This window comes from Chionomys nivalis, chromosome 15, assembly GCF_950005125.1.
Source record: "Chionomys nivalis chromosome 15, mChiNiv1.1, whole genome shotgun sequence".
NCBI classification, from domain to species: Eukaryota; Metazoa; Chordata; class Mammalia; order Rodentia; family Cricetidae; genus Chionomys; species Chionomys nivalis.
The window spans coordinates 17,332,813-17,351,173 of record NC_080100.1 but is presented as its reverse complement, the minus strand read 5'-3'; the positions used below and the strand labels follow the sequence as shown (position 1 = coordinate 17,351,173).

The 18,361-nt window shown below is 35.5% G+C and overlaps 1 protein-coding gene across 1 annotated transcript in view; it reads left to right on the top strand.

Annotated features, from left to right (window-relative positions):
- Positions 1–18,361, top strand: part of Cdh9 (cadherin 9) — a 99,347-nt gene that overhangs the window by 75,455 nt on the left and 5,531 nt on the right. Inside the window, exons 7-11 of the mRNA XM_057789768.1 lie at positions 641–894; positions 15,616–15,752; positions 16,213–16,334; positions 17,519–17,636; positions 17,950–18,201. Coding sequence (XP_057645751.1) covers positions 641–894; positions 15,616–15,752; positions 16,213–16,334; positions 17,519–17,636; positions 17,950–18,201 — 883 coding nt within the window. The remainder of the gene's footprint in view (positions 1–640; positions 895–15,615; positions 15,753–16,212; positions 16,335–17,518; positions 17,637–17,949; positions 18,202–18,361) is intronic.

The window sequence follows — 18,361 nt, the reverse complement described above, 5'->3', positions numbered from 1 at the left end:
TTTTGATGGAATATTTGAGAATTACATCAAACCATGTAAAGACTAATACAGCCAATATTAATCATTTCTACTTTTCACTCTTTCCTTTATATATTTCCACAAATATTCAAATTGATAAATATAAAACTTATTCTATACTTAATTTTAGTTAATCTTCTGATATTTAACTTTTGTAGTGATGATATTTAATCAGGATTTAGTTAAATAATACTTTATTTAGCTATGCCTACGAAAATTAAAATGAATTATCCAGTGGTTGTCAATTCTACTACTCATTCCATGATAGCTGTATGTATAAATATGCTATTTGACTGGATAAAACTATTAAGATAAAATTGGGGCCGGGCAGTGGTGGCGCACGCCTTTAATCCCAGCACTTGGGAGGCAGAGGCAGGCAGATCTCTGTGAGTTCGAGCCCAGCCTGGTCTACAAGAGCTAGTTCCAGGACAGGAACCAAAAGCTACAGAGAAACCCTGTCTCGAAAAATCAAAAAAAAAAAAAAAAAAAAAAAAGATAAAATTGGGTTACTTACTTAGCCGTAGTGGACTTTAGTATTTTAAAATGTTATTAAACATTCATTCATTCAATGATTACTATGTCTTCCAATATATCCTAACATTTCTTACTCTTTTAAACTCAGAATTTAGATTTTGAAAAGAAAATGTTATACACTATAAGAGTGGATGCAAGTAATACCCACCCAGATCCTCGCTTCTTACACCTCGGACCCTTCAAGGACTCGGTTATGGTGAAGATATCTGTGGAAGACGTAGATGAACCCCCTGTATTCAGTAAGCTCTCTTACTTAATGGAGGTGGATGAAGACGTGAAGGAGGGAAGCATCATTGGACAAGTCACCGCCTATGACCCAGACTCTATGAACAACATAATAAAGTAAGTACCTGAAAAATATGTATTTGTTAAACATGCAATCCACCTTGAGAGTTACATAAAAACTTGAGCTGTATAATTGTGTATGGGGAAATCACTGCAATACACACATGCCAAAGATCAAGTCTAACTTTTGCCCTCTTCTGCTTGCTCCAGGCATGGGAAAAAACTGAGTCTTACAAGGTAGATGCCATTATATTAAATACCTTACCAAGAGTAACAATGCTGAGTGTCTGAGCATTGTGAATAATTACACCATGGCAGAAAAAACAATTTCTAAAAATATAGACAGGATGTCAATTTCAGACTAAACCACAGATTTTAATCTTTTAACTGTTATTGTGATAAGCCCATTGCCTGTCTATATTAAATCAAATAACTGTATATATTTAAATTATTAAAATCATTTAAAATACAACGGTTTAAAATAGTAGCTGAATATCTAACAATCTACTACATATATACGAATATATACACATAAATATATATACATATATATAAAATATAGAAGTAAATATCCAGAATAAAAGCCCTATAGTAACTGTTTGTAGATATTTCTATAAATATACTCTGTTAAAATAGACAATAAAACTACTACATATGGAAATTTTGAGGGACAGTTTTATTAATTATGTTCACATATCCACATAAAGTCTCCTTTAAAAAAGATAATTGTAAAGCAAGAGGAGAGATAAAAGTATTAGCAATTAGTAAGTATAATATTTTCCAAATTTGACTAGTATTTTCACATCTTAAAGAGGAGTGTTATGAAATTAAAATAATTCTTATGAACTATCCACTAAGAAATATGTAAAGAGATTTATTTCGGTCTATGAGCTCAGATGTATCTTGCTTAGTTGACTCTGAAGGCCTCTTTCTTTTGGTGTCCTTCAGGCACCTCCGTTCTTTCTGCCTCCTTTTCAACAGGGCTCCCTAAACTCTGAACGGAAGGATTTGATGAAGACATCTCATTTACACTCTGTTTGTGTGTAATGTTCTGGGTCTCTGCATCTGTTTCCATTTGCTGTTGATGAGCCTTCTCTGATGATGACTGAATAATGAACCGCTCTATCAGTGCAGCATAATATCAATGGGAGTCATTTTATTGATACTATATTTTAGATCAGTATTATTTGGCTTTATTCTAAGTTTCCAGGCTTTCCACGATCTAATTACTTTCTTTAGCAATGTCATGTATGGGTTCCATCTAAAAGATAAGTAAAACGAGACATTGTTTAGCTACTCGCTTGAGCTCTGTTCCCTTATCCCTAGCATGTTTTCTTAGGCAGGAGAGATTTTATTTCAAAAGTTGTTGTGACTATGTTGCTGTTGACATTTCTCTTGTGGTAGCGTGGAGAGTAAGTTCTTCTACTAAAGACACTAGAACATAGGGGTTAAGTCTCCATGTAGGCTCCAGCTCTACTTTTTCTCCATGTACAATGAGTTGTGTGGTTATTATTCTTCATAGTAGAGCCCCTCTTTGCAGAGAGCAACCCACTGTCTTAGCAATATCCATCCTGGATGTTTGGGTATTTCCATAGGACCCCTTTTTTCAACAATGGCATGAAATCCAGACCCATTTCCAGAATCCTCATTTATTGATAAAGGATGGCCAGTTAAGACTCTGTCAGCCAATATTAGGAAATGAAGGATCACCATTTATTTTAGAAAGTTTCTACTACACCGAGTTTTCATATCATCCCTCAAATGTCCTTCAGTTCCAGCCATTTCTCCCACATTCTCCCCCAGATCCCATCTCTCTTCTCCCTCCCCACCTGATTCTCACCCCAAGTCCACACAAGAAATTTATTCTATTTCCCACTCCCACAAAGATGAGTAAATCCCCACTTGATCCTCCTTTTATAACTAACATCTCGGTTTATATATTGGTTATCAATTAGTTAATAGCTAATACACACTCATAAATGAAGACATACCATATATCTTTCTAGGTCAGGATTGTGTCACTCAATATGATTTTTTTCTAGAGCAGTCATTTGCTTGCAAATTTCATGATGTCATTTTGACAGCTAAGTAAAACTCCATTGCATAAATGTACTACATATTCTATTCTATTGCTGAGCAGCAAGCACAGTACATATACTGGTATGTGCAAGCCTCTTTGCCTAAATAGAGATTTTAGCTGATTAATTTAAGGGGACCTCTGAGTGTGATAATAGTGAGTCCCTGATTCTTGTGCCTGGTAATATAATTTGAAAAGAATCAATTATTGGTTTGCCATGGCCAACCTTGATAAGATGGTTTTTTTATTGTGTTTTATTTTTTCATGTTCAGTTGTTAACTCTGAGAAGCCTGTTCTTTTCTAGTGAGAGACACAAATGGAGTAGATCTGAAGGGAGTTATGGTGAAGAAGCTGGGAGGGCAAGATGGATGCCAGGCTACAGTCAGGATATAATGGACTAGAAAAGAATCTATTTTTATTTCTCATGTATCACATCCTGGCTGCAGTTTTCCTCCCCACTCCTTTACGTGCAGCTCCGCTTATTACCCCTCTCCCATGATCTACTCCTCTTCCATTTCCCTTCAGAAAAGGCAGGCCTGAAGTTGTCATGTCAAGTTGCAATAAGTACGTACCTCCCCTCATATTGACTGGAAAATGCAACCCAGTAGAAGGAAAGGGGTTTGAAAAACAAGTGAACTAGCTAGAGAGCCCCTGCTTTTACTGTTAGACGTCTCATAAGAAGACCAAGCTATATAACCAATACTTACATGCACAAGACCTAGGTGAGTACCATGCAGGCTTTCTGATTGTCAATTCGATCTCTGTGGATCCCTATGAGCCCACTTTAGGTGATTCTGTAGGTTTCTTTGTGGGGTTCTTGACCCCTCTGGCTCCTACAATCTACAGGTACAGAATAGATGCAAATTGATCTATTTTTCATAAATTTAAGAAAGAAATCTTCAAAAAAACTTAAATTTAAAGTTTAAATGTTATTTAAATAGTGTTTCAGATTTCCTTAATATGAAAAATAGTAGAAAATTACATAAGATATAGATACTTTGTCTAAAATTAAATGTTATCAAACTTTTTTATGGTTCAAATTCTCAATGACTTTAACCCTATAGAAGTGGCTTTGAATATTTCTGAATCTCTGACATTTTGAATGTGGAATTTTTATTTTTCTAAGCTGCTTAAAAAATAAAGCATGTAATTTCAATATGTTTTAAGTATTTGTGTAATTTCCAACATATCATCTATATAAAATATTAATAGACTCTCAACAATCACAGAAATGATGTGATAATTCAGCTAAAGAAATACTCATAACCAGTTTCAATTTTTGGAGGGGGAAGAGAGAGATTGTGCTCATGCATTCGATTAAAAGTGTATATATATATATATATATATATATATATATATATGCATATAAGTGCATGTGAAGACCATATATGTCTGACATCTCAATTTGTCTCCACTTTTTTATTTAAGATGTGATCTTTGGGCTGGAGAGATGGCTCAGAGGTTAAGAGCATTACCTGCTCTTCCAAAGGTCCTGAGTTCAATTCCCAGCAACCACATGGTGGCTCACAACCATCCGTAATGGGGTCTGCTGCCCTCTTCTGGCCTTCAGGCATACACACAGACAGTACATTGTATACATAATAAATAAATAAATATTTCTTTTAAAAAAACGATGTGATCTTTCAGAGAATGAGGAGCTCACCTATTTGTCTAGACTAGCTGGCCAGCAAGTAATAGGGGGTCAACTCTGTTCCTACCCTCTTAGTACCAGAATTTTCGTATGTGGCACTGTGTCATGCCTATATGTCGATGCTAGTGACTGAGTTCAAGTCACCATCTTTCTCCTATCAACACTTTACCCACTGTGTTTCCTCCCTAGTCCATTATGCAGATATTTGACTTAATGCCTTTTGTCCCTTTAGCACATATTTGTACAGTATGCTGTATAAGGTATCCTATATAATACATGCTTATGCATCAAAGTATTTTTAAACTTCTTTTAAAAGGTTTTTTTTGTGTGTGTATATTGCCGCGCACCACGCCCCTGTGTCTGCGTTCGGTGCGCTATTACTCACCAGTTCGCGAGCTTCGGGCAAGTGTCTGGAGGTTAAAATACACAAACACACACAGACAGAGAGACAGAGACATGGGTCATCCTGGAATTCCTCAAGAATGCCCCCTTTATTGTGTCCAGGGGCAGCTTATATAGAGATAGCCACGCCCAGTCAAACCCACCAGAAACCACTCTCCTGCCATCAGGAACTCCTGAAGGTGTCGTGTTCAGAGCAGCTGTAGTCACTCAGATCAGGGGAAAACAAGTTGCTTACAAGAAATTCAGGATCTGGGGTCTCACTGCTCCCAACAGTATATGATTCAGAATAAAAATTCAGAAATATTTACTATGATTAAAAGGCCTAATGTGTAAATATACTTGAATGTGAGTTAATGATTTATGCAGATGGGTAATAAGGGCTGATATGTGTAGGATGATATAGAAAATATGATGATATGAGATACATATAAGTACCTTTCTAACTAGTTATTGAAATTCTTTATTCATGTATATTAATTTACTGTATATGTGTTTATCTTCTGTATTACTCAGGGTCATCAGAGAATGAGAACTAGCAGAATAAATACATACATAGTTAAGTATATAGATAAATAGATAGAGAGACAGGCAGGCAGGGAGACAGATAGACAGACAGACAGACAGACAGACAGACAGACAGACAGACAGACAGACAGACAGACAGACAGATAGATAGATAGATAGATAGATAGATAGATAGATAGATAGATGGAGGGTCAATTTACTTGAGAGGTTTACTTATAGGCTGTGGATCAGCTAAGCCAACGATTACTTCAAATTAAAGAAAGGTCCAAGAATCCAATAGCTGCTCAGTCCACAAGGCTAGATGTCTCAGCTGTTCTTCTGTATACATGGGAATTCCGAAGAAGGAGGCTCTAATTCTACTGAGGAAATTGATTTGGCAGTGAAGAGGGAGGGAAATCAGACAAAGAATTAAAGCTTTCTTTTTCCACCTCGTTTAGTTAGGCAGCCACCAGAAAGTGTGGCCCAAATTAGAGGGGCAACTTTTCAATTCAAATGATCTAATTAAGAAAAATCCCTCATGGGTGTATGCAACTACTTTCAGTGTTAGTTAATATCAGATATAGTCAAGGTGACAACCTATTTTAGCCATCCCAATCCACCCCTTGTCTAATTGACACAAAATCATATTGTATTACTTCAAACTTAATAAAAACCAGGTCATAATTTATTATTATATAAATATGCCATGTACAACTTCAAAAACATTCTATATTTAATAGGGTCACAATTATTTCTAACATGATGTAACTATTCCATGTACACCCACAAATGCATTATAGATTTATAATAGTTGGAAATGTCTCTTGAAGGACTCTCTTTTAGTGTCACAATATCATGTGATAACCGCTTACATTTCTTTAAATTGATGCTACATTATAGAAAACAAAATATTGCTGAAAAATCTCCATTAACACATTCTTAATAAAATGTGACATAGACAGTAATGTCAGTTGTAATCCTTGTTTCTGTAATTGGTCATGTAATCTTAGCTTGTATGTATTTCTCTCTTCCCCTAGTACCCATTCTGTATTTCCTTCCTTCTCAACACCTCAGGAAGTCTTGAATCTATTTTGACAGGTGACCCATACCTTCAGTGCTGAAGCATCTGTGCTCTTTGTGATCCTGATTGGATTAGTTGCTGTAGTAACCCATTGACTATAATTACAAGACATGGTATCACTAAGAGATACCCCCAATGATCTCCTGTGCTCCAGGAAAAAATCTTTCTTTTTTAAAACTGATTTTTATTGAGCTCTACATTTTTCTCTGCTCATCCTCCCTGCCTTTCTCATCCCACTCAACCCTCCCCCAAGGTCCCCATGCGCCCAATTTACTCAGGAGATCTTGTATTTTTCTACTACCCATCTACATTAGATCTATGTAAATTTTTCTTAGTGTCCTCATTGTTGTCTAGGTTCTCTGGGATTGTGACTTGTAGGCTGGTTTTCTTTGCTTTATGTTTAAAAACCACCTATGAGTGAGTACATGTGATAATTGTCTTTCTGTGTCTGTGTTACCTCACTCAAAATGATGTTTTCTAGCTCCATCCATTTTCCTCAAAATTCAAGATGTTTTTTTTTGTGTTGTGTACTACTCCATTGTGTGAATGTGCCACATTTTCCTTATCCATTCTTCAATCAAGGGACATTTAGGTTGTTTCCAGGTTCTGGCTATGACAAACAATGCTGCTATGAGCATAGTTGAGCACATGTCCTTGTGGCACAATTGAGCATCCTTTGTATATATACCCCAAAGTGTTATTATTGGGTCTTGAGGAAGACAAAATCTTTCTTATCTCTATTGCGGAGAAGGAATCTACTTTCGTGTTGCAGGAGCTCCTTCCTTTCCTTCAGCCAATAGCTGCTGAGACACCATGCCCCAATGTGGTCTCCTGTGAATGAATTTTCAGACTGGAGGCACTTTACAGACACAGGATCCTTTGAATTAAGGGATGGCCAGAATCTCATGGCAAAGGATCTAGATAAAATACCTGCAGTTTTGCTGTTAGCCTTTCTCCAGTCCTTCCTTAGAGAGACCTTTCACAAAGATAATTGTAGACTGGATAAAAGGAAATAGTCAGATTTGCTGAGGGTTTTTTGGATACTGGTTTTGAAGTAATGCTGATTCCTAGAGCCACATAGAATAATTGCAAAGCCTCTTGGAGTTAAGGTAATTAATGGACGTTTCGTGTGACGTCTGATTCACAGTTGATCCAAAGGGAATCTACGCAAATACTGTAATTATTTCGCCAGTTCCATAATGTATAGTTGGGATGGGTATATTTAGAAGCTGCAGAATTTCCATATTTGAACCTGACCTGTGAGCTGAGAAATATTGTATTTCAAAAGACTAAATGGAAGCATTTTGAATTGCCCATGCCAGGAAAAATAGTGAATCAAAGACAACCACATCCCTGGAGGAACAGCAGAAACCACACCTCGGTCAGGGATTTGGAAGATGCAAGGTGCTTGTTCTTACCATATCTCCTTTTTCCTCTCCTGTCTGGCCACTGAATTAAACAGACTAATCTTGAAGAGTGACAGTTGACTATAAAAGTCTCAGGCAAGTAGTGACTTCAATTGTCGCTGCTGTACCAGAAGTAGTGTTATAACTTAAGCAGATTCACACATCTTCTGGTACATGATATACAACTATTGATTTAGCAAATGCTTTACTCTCTGCTCCTGGCCATAAAGACCACCAGAAGCAATTGCTTTCAATTGGCAGGGCCCAGTATATACCTTTAGAGTTTTTCCTCAAGGATATATTAGCTATCTCCCTGTGTATCATAAGATAGTTTGAAGAAATTTTGATAATCTGTCTCTTCAATAAAATAGAACACTGATCCACTGTATAGCTGACTGACTGAGTGGACAGAGAGTAGCAACCACTTTGGAGTTGGTAACACATATATCAGAGGCTGAGTAACTAACCAACCAAGTTCAAATGCTTTTTTTTTGTTATAGAAAATAGATTCTTGTCCCATACCATACATTCTGACTATTTCCTTTTATCCAGTCTACAATTATCTTTGTGAAAGATCTCTCTAAGGAAGGACTGGAGAAAGGCTAACAGCAAAACTGCAGGTATTTTATCTAGATCCTTTGCCATGAGATTCTGGCCATCCCTTAATTCAAAGGATCCTGTGTCTGTAAAGTGCCTCCAGTCTGAAAATTCATTCACAGGAGACCACATTGGGGCATGGTGTCTCAGCAGCTATTGGCTGAAGGAAAGGAAGGAGCTCCTGCAACACGAAAGTAGATTCCTTCTCCGCAATAGAGATAAGAAAGATTTTGTCTTCCTCAAGACCCAGTGACTGTTTCCCTTGCTCCTACTTCTACCAGTTCCTCCTCATACCTTCCTTCTTCCCAAGATCCACTCTTCCAAGAGACTACGGTAAACACTATAATATAAGATACGATAAAACAAGGCAAAAGCTCTCATATTGAGACTGAACAAGGTAATTCAATAGAGAAAGAGTCCATAGAGAAGGCAAAAGAGTCAGAGATTCAGCCAATCTCACTGTTGAGAGTCTCACAAAAACACCAAGGTATCATGATGGAGGAGGGTCATCTTTCTATCTGTTGCTTTTATTGGTTAATTAATAAAGAAACTGCTTGGCCTTTCATAGGACAGAAAATTAGGTGGGTGGAGTAGACAGACAAAATTCTGGGAGAAAGAAAGCTGAGTCAAGGAGTCGCCATGATTCTCCCACTCCAGATAGACGCAGGTTAAGATCTTCCCTGGTAAGCCACCTCGTGGGCTACACACATTATTAGAAATGGGTTAGATCAATATGTAAGAGCTAGCCAATAAGAGGCTGGAACTGATGGGCCAGGCAGTGTTTAAAAGAATACAGTTTCCATGTAATTATTTCAGGTGTAAAGCTAGCCGGGTGGCGGGAAGCGGCCTGCCGCTCCCCAGTATAGTATCAGCCATAACATATGCTTGGAGAACCTTGTATAATTTCATGTAGGTCCTATGCTTGCCTCTTCAGAATCTATGAGCCCACATGAGTCATGCTTTGACAGTGAAACTCTTAGGAATTCAGTGGTGTGGAATATACAGTAAATATTTTTTCTAACGTGGATAGGCTATAGTACCTAGCTTTTCCAACCATCAAGAAAGATGCACAATGTTAAGGAGGCCTTTTCAAATTCTGTAGATAACACATTCCTCACTTGGGTATGTTACTGTTTCCAATGTACCAAATAACACAGAAAGCCACTAACGATCCTTAAGTTAGCTTGGAACAGGCAAAGGCTCTTCAACAGGTCCAGGCTTCTGTGAAGGCTACTCTATGACTTAGATCATATTATCCAGCATACTTGATGGAATTTGAAGTGTCATTTACAGATAAGGATGTTGTTTAGAGCCTTTGGCAGGCTCCTATATGTGAATCATAAATGAGACCATTGGAATTTTGAAATAAGGTTCCACCTTGATCTGTAAATGGCTGTTTTCCCTTTGAGAGAGACCTCATGGCCTGATACTGGGCTTCACTGGACATTACACATTTGACAATGGGTCACTAATTTACGATGCAATCTCAGCTTCCCTTGATGAGCTAGCTATTGTTGGATCCACCAAGCTGTGATGTAGTATGTACTCAGCTGCAATCCATTATCAAACGGAAATGCTAAATACCTGAGCAGTTCCGAAAGGCAGAGGCAAGTTACATGGGGAAATTGTGCGAATGCCTTTGCTTTTTACTCCCATAACAATGGCGTCTGCTGCCAAGAATGCACCTAGAGCCTCATGGGATGTGGCCTATGATTGGTTGACCACAGACGTTTACTGATGCTTCTGCATGTTAAGCCTGTACATGTACAGCTAGAGTTCTTTCCTGGAACAACTCTGAAAGACACTGGCAAAGGGAAATTTTACAGTACGCAGAACTTCTGGGAGCAGACATGCTCATATATTTTGTTTGAATGAAGAAATAACCAGAAATGTGTGATTGTTCAATGATTCATGGGCTGTAGCCAATGGATAGGTTGGCTGGTCAGATACTTTGAGAAAATGCTTGATTGGAAAGTTGGTGAGAAAGACAACTGGGTAAAAAAAATATGAGGATAGATCTCTCCAAATGGGTGAAAGATGTGACGATCCTTGGGTCTATAAAAATGCTCAATAAAAGGCTACTTCAACAGATGAGAAGTTAAACAACCTTTTGGGATTACTTTACTTTTTTTTTTTTTTTTTTGGAAAGGAAGCATCTTCGTGATCTCCTTTATTTTCTTGTGACCTACAAAGATATAGGTTTTTAACACCCCTTTTATACTTTATCTGAGCATAGCCAAATACTAAGCAAAATTTACTTCCCTTTTATTAGTGGATATAAATTGCAACTATTTCTTGGAAAATATATAGCTATTGTGCATTCATTTATATAAAAATGAATTCATTACAAAATAAATTTTTATTATATACAAAATTATGATGAGCTTAAACACTGTTTCTCTTGGGGAAATATAGTAGAAGCCTAAGAAAGTTTTCTGAGTAGTATTTCTGAGTAGTATTCCCATTTCAAAATATCACAATTTGCATATTTATTCATTTATGATTAGGCATCTTAAGATATTTTCATTCTTAAACATTAAATTATGTAAACCTTACCTGCACTTTTAATCAAAGTTTGTTGGTTTAGATGTTGTTTGAATTGCATTCTTTTATTTATTTTGGTGGGTATTAAGAATTAGAAAAGTACAGTAAATTGAAACCTTACATCTACCCGAGAGAAGCCAGGGAAAGTTAAACTTGATTATATTCCTTACTTTCTGAGTTGAAAGATTTACTTTGATCAGAGATTCTCAACCTCTGGATTTGAACCATTCTTTCACAGGACTCGCCTAAGATCATCCAAACACATATTTACATTACAATACATAACAGTAGCAAAATTACATTTATGAAGTAGCAATGAAAATGATTTGTTAGTTGAGGTCAACACAACATAAGGAACTGCATTAAAGAGTTGCAGCATTAGGAAGTTAAGAAACATTTCTTTGGATTAAATAAGCTTTATAGTAAATAAAAATATATTATTCTCCACCTAGTAGTTATCAGTGTTATTTTTACCTTTCTATTAAATTATGTTTTCAATAAAATAACCTAGATTTCTGCTATATTCTAAAACAATTAATTAATTATTAGTTCATTTACATTGTTCATTATGATTTCTAATCTCTGAATACTTTCATAATTTTTTCTGTATTAAAATACACTTTATGGAGGCATAGGAAGGTGGATCTCTATGAGTATGAGAACTACCTGGGCTACACAGAAAATAAGAAAAAAAATTTACTACAACATATGTAATACATTATTCATGAATATTCATAATTTTTGAATATATATATAGATAGATAGATATAGATATATCGTTCCTAAATATGGTAACATCCTGAGGATTCAGTTTCAAGGAGATGTTTTTGGTTTAAAAGATTCACCCTTTCTTCATTATATAGGATGATGTCTGGTATACTTGTAAGTTTCCAGTTCTTGTCAAACTTCATGTTTGGGTATAGGGGATGAGCTGCAGTTTCACTTAATTCCTCAAGAATAATGATTCTATTAATTACATCACCAAACTTGCTAACAAATAAAGCTGTACCTGGCAATAGGATGAGAATACAGCAAAATCCATTACAATATGAAATGCAATAAGACCATCTTTAGACACCCCTTGAAAGTGGGAAGAAAAATCAGCAATAAGTCAACAAGGATTAAAGAAGTATGGTTGAAGCACCAGAGAGAGGATGAAATAAGCACTATTTTTCATCTACCACCCAGAAAATCTGTTTATCAAACCTGTTGGCTTCAATATAAATGCTACTGGCCATATGAATTTACTGTCACAGTTAACAGCTGTTGCCACCGCTGCTTCACCCCATCAGTTATTATAAATCTCTCAAATTAAAAGGTTACTCATAATTTCACAATTTTGTGCATTTTGAAAGAACATCTTGCCTCAATTCACACCTATTTTACGTTCAGCATTTTTAAAGTTCAAAGATTTTTTTTTTAGAAGAAATTCAGTTGCCTTCAACTTAAATGTAAGTAGCAAAACAAATTTATTGGCAAGAGATTGAATTAAAGTTTAGTAAAGGATACATCGTCCAAACTGAGGTGCAGAGCATCCATGTGGCTTCTTTATTTTTCTGTTGTGAAAAAAAGATCTATCCAGATGTGGTGGTAGAGACTTTAATTCTAAGACACAGATGGTTACAGCATGAGGGTCACCACTATAAGATTATTTGGGGTCTATATAGCAATCATTAGGATAGACACTATCTATCTACAAATAATAACACTGGTCTGAAATCAAAACTATTAATTTCTGTAAATTACTTTTATTATATTCTTCTGAAATTATTAGTATCTTCATTATATAGTAAGCAACCATTCTAACAATTAAAATTTTCTCACTATACAGTTCTGAAAAACATATTTCTTGAAAGAATCACAAAGGAAGAAGAAAGTAAGTCTGTAGCTGACTACATTGAGTTAGTTAATGATAATATAACTAAGAACTTTACACATCAAAACAACCACTAGCCACCTTATGTATGACTGCAGTCTCTATCTAGCATGTCTTAGGGGAAAACCACAGGTATTTAAATGTGTTTAATGCTTTATTATACAAAATGAAAACCATATTTGAGCTCAGATTCAACAGATGAGTTATTGTGTAATGTTCCTGATTTTATGTCACCCATATAAGTGGTTCCTTTCTCTGATGGAAGGATTCCCAGAGAAAGTTTATGCCAGTGGTATGTTTCAGATAACTGTTCAAAATTCAATGAAGGAAAATCAATAAAACACTATTGATTTTATAAACCAATTTCAGGGACACAGAAATGATTTCTGTGCTAAGTGTTTAACATATTTTCCCTGATCATTAGCATTAATTCCTTCTATTTTTAATAATTGGTTACTCAAAATGTCCTAATTCTGTGTTGAAAGTAGAATATAGATGGTATGTAAATGAATAATATCTCTGAACTTTAATAAATCATGAGACACCATTTTCACTGAAGGCAATGTTGAAATATAGACCAGAAAGTTTGCACTGTTGATGATAAAAAGTGTGAGCATATTTCTACATTGTCAAAGTGAGTCTCCATGAATTCATAACCTGTAAAGCATTGCCAATTGAAATTTAACTGAATTAGCAGTGTGGCATGTGATCAGAACTACTCAGATCTTCCATAAACTACAAGAGAGTCAATTAGTGACTTTTATAATATTAAAATTATTATTTATTATTTCTTTCACCAGAGAATCCTTATATCAATATCTAGGAAAAAGCTATTGGGAACAAAAGAGCTGTTTTTTTTTCTTTTGTGACCTTCATTACAGGCAGTGAAAGAAGTTATAAGATCTTTTGTAACATGATCAAATATTGATTAACTACCGAACTTTCCCAGCAAGGAAGAGACAAATTTGCAAGACAATGTTGTGGATTGCACTTTACTCAACATGAATATATTGTAATATATATGTCATTCTTCATATAAATGTTTTTGCCTTGTTTTTATCTTTCAAGTAATTGTAACAACACTTGGTAAAATTAAGGAAGTCAGAGAAAATTTGAAAAAAAAAAGTAACAACCAGTTTTAGATAATGTTATCACCCATCCTTCGGAACGTCATAATACTGGTGACTGAGATAATCAGTGTATTTATGAGAAGTGAGCATCTGCTATGTCCAGAGGAACCCTTGTAATTCTAGAACTTGGAGATAAGAGTAAGGAGAATAGGAATTTCAAGGTTGTCCTTAGCTAAGCAAGGAGTTCAAAAGAAACCCAGGCTCCGTGAGACTGTCTCAAAATCACGCTAAAACAAAACAAAATGAATAAAGTAAACAAACAAATAGGCCACTTTTTTGTAACCTTTTCTCCTCTCAGATGAAACTGTTCAACTTTCTAAGGGATGCAAAAACTATAATGAGACAATATCAAAAAACACTGAGATAATTATAAGATATAGTCAAAGTAAATTTAACAAGTACTTTCATACGTTGAATTAAACTGGCAAAATTAAATTCAAGATTAAGATTGAATTTACAGTGTTAAAGAAATGTTTTAATGATTAAAAACAGTGCTCCTCTAGAGAACCTGGGTTTCGTTCCCAGCATCAACGAGGTTGTTCTCAATCTTCGTTAATCCTGTTCCAGAGCATCTAAACCCCACTTCTTGCCTCCACAATTGCCTAGCAGGCACGCAGCATATTAACATGTGCGTGAAATAAAAACAAATAGTCCTTAAAAACTGAATTTTCTGTTTCTATAAAATTGTGTACTTCCTATAACAATATTGATGGACACATATGCATTACGTACGACAAAAAAAAAAAAAAAAAAGGAAGGAACTACTGCTCGGATGCCTTTCTATGTCGTCAGTGCCAAGGTTGCTGAGGATAAGGTAGGAGAACTCCAAATTGGACATCAACCTGGGTTATATCAACAAACATGCCTAAAAAAATAATACCATTAATTTTAAGAGGAAGGCCGGAAGACTAGTTAAGGGAAAGTCTGAGCTACATGATGCGCGGCCATTCCCAGCTGCTTAAAACCCTGTCTGAAAACAAATACACAAACAAGAGAACAAAACTACAAAGTGAAACCAACCAAACAAACAAAAAGTAACAATACTAAAATATACAGCACTTCCAACGCAGATCAAAAAGTTCTTTTAAGTGCCTTTGAGGAGACACGTAGAAAAGTGAGCAATGCACCCAGTGATGGCTAGATAGTTCTTTCTTTGTTGTTCTTGTTTATTTTCCTGTCCTCACTATAGTCATTTTTCTATAACAAATTTAATACTGGATTATGATAAAATAAGTCAATCAAAAAGCAATTAATATTTTGCTTAATGTTTACACAACTACCCAGGAGTATAAGTAAGGACTCCAAACACACTACCCAACAAGGTGGTCATAATGGAACAGTCAGAGCCTCAAACTTTTTCATAGGGATGAAAGAGCCGAAAAGATGCCATCATTTTACAACTCACATTTTTGCCATATCATATGAGAATTTCCTCCTATAAATTGATGAAATAGAGAACGATGTAAGTAATTTCAGATAGGTCTGAATTTACAAGTCTCTTTTCCGTCAGATACTCTGTTGACCGACATACTGATATGGAACGGGTTTTCAGTATTCACTCAGAAAATGGCTCTATCTTCACTCTGAAGCCACTGGACAGGGAATCATCCCCTTGGCACAACATCACAATTACAGCCACAGAGATAAGTAAGTTGAAGGTATATCCTTCTAAACCTATTTCACCATAGTAGCAAATAAAAGACAGAAAATAGACTCTTTTGTGACATTATTATAATAGCAATAATATCTATGAAATAATTAATCAGATGATGTTAGTACTTTATGTGAAATTTTATTTAAAGATAAGAAATTATTAAAAATAAATTTTATATTTATTTACAAGTAATAATGGATTTCAATTGCATCTAGCCTCATGAAAATTATACATGAGCTTATAGACATTGTCAAATTTACCTTATTAAACACAATTATAATTTCTTTTTTATTATGCTTTATTTTTGGGCCAAGTAATAAAGATATTTGCCATCCATCCAAATGAGCTAAAGAATACAGGGATTGATCGGTCACTTGATTACTGATGCTGATTGTGGCTTTAAAGCTTCCTTTATAAATGGCATTGAAAATTTACACAAAGTTTTTGTTGCAGATAACCCAAAACAAAGTAGCCAAATTCCTGTCTTCATCAGAATTCTTGATATAAATGATCATGCTCCGGAATTTGCCATGTACTATGAAACATTTGTTTGTGAAAATGCAAAATCTGGGCAGGTAAATAAAGCTATTATTTATAAACATATCTTTGGCAAGACAGGAGTCAATGCTTTGCTTGTATGAAATTTTGTCATACTGATACTATATTTCTTTTATGTATACTTACGAAAGCACTCACAATGATATTTAAAATATGACTTTCAAAAACTCTTTTTAAAGTGACTATAAGAAAATAAATGCATTTATAGCATGTCCAAATGTTTTCACATAGAGTTATAAATAGACTGATTGTGAGTTATATATGCTAATGTCTTAAGTATACATTTTAAATAAACATTGATATGTATTAAATATTAATATTTTAATATTCAGTTGTAAATTGTTTCCTTGTTTATGTTTTGTTGCATTAAGTACCTTAGAAATGTGCCGCGCACCGCGCCCCCATATCTACGCTCTGTGCGCTGACACCCAGTTACCAAGCTTCGGGCAAGGGGCTGGAGGTTAAAATACACAAACGCACACAGACAGAGAGACAGCAACACGGGTCATCCTTGAATTCCCCAAGGATGCCCCTTTTTTTGTGTTCAGGGGCAGATTATATCGAGAGAGCCACGCCCCAGCCAAACCCACCAGAAACCACTCTCCTGCCATCAGGAACTCCTGAAGGGCTTGTGCTCAGAGCAGCTGTAGGCACTCAGATCAGGGGATTACAAGAAATTCAGGATCTGGGGTCTCACTGCTCCCAACAGAAATGTATGACTTAATCTAACTTTTCTGTAATTGCAAAATTTCAATTCTACTATATTTTAATACCTAATTTTGTTTTTTGAGGGGCTTGTTTAAAAAAATTCTAATTAGGGAATAATATCATAATCATGCAAATAAAAAAATACAAGATATTAGGACTTTAGAAAAATGACATAACAGATTATTAATTGAATTGATCAATTTCCAATGTTCAAGTCACCAGGAAGTAAAAACAATCCCTGAAGTACCTAATAAATTTGACGTCAGAGATAATTTCCATTATTGATTAGATGCTATCGAAGATGAAAGCAATAAATCCATAAAAACAACACCTCTGGTATGTTTTCCTGAAAATGATATATATGTCAAATTTTTAATTATATAAAAATAAGAAAGTTGCCTTAGCAAATTATAGCAACTGAAAAGATCTTGGATAAACTAAGCTCCGTTTTTTTTTTTGCAGAACAAAATTAATGATTATGTTTTGATTTCAGTTGATTCAGACAATAAGTGTCATGGACAAAGATGACCCTCCCAGAGGACACAAATTCTTCTTTGAGGCAGTGCCAGAATTTCCACTTAACCCAAACTTTACCATTGTAGACAATAAAGGTAAAATATATCTATAAAACTCTAAAGTGTCAATTATTAAGGGGAAGAATTGAAATTGAACATGAAGCAAGGTGTTGCATCCTCTTCTGTCATTCCAACACCTTGGAAGTGATCACAGGAACATCAAGTATCTCAAAGTCATTTTCTAGATAGGGTAGTTGAGACTAGCCTTGACTATGCGAAAACACATCTCAAGACTACAGAGTGGAAAAATGTGGGGGAGGAATCAGAAAAAGAGGAAAAGAGAAATGAATGGGAGAAAGAAATGAGTACAATGATTTTTTTCTAATATTCTTTTTTTTTTCCTTTTCAGATAATACAGCAGGAATCATAACTCAAAAAGATGGGTACAGCCGCTCCAAGATGAACACCTATTTACTGCCAGTTTTAATCTTTGACAATGATTACCCTATTCAAAGCAGCACCGGCACACTCACTATCCGTGTGTGTGCATGTGATAACCAAGGAAACATGCAGTCCTGTAATGCAGAGGCCCTGATGCTTGCTGCTGGCCTGAGCACAGGAGCGCTCATTGCAATTTTGCTTTGTGTCGTCATCCTCCTCAGTAAGATACACATCTCTCAAATCTCCTCTCCCTAAGGTCTTCTTCTCCATTCCCCAGACATTTTATATGAAATTGTACATATTTAACATTATACAAAATTATTCTCAATGTAAAAAGAATATTCCCCTAGTTTGTTTTTTAGAGAAAGGACTAGTTGTCT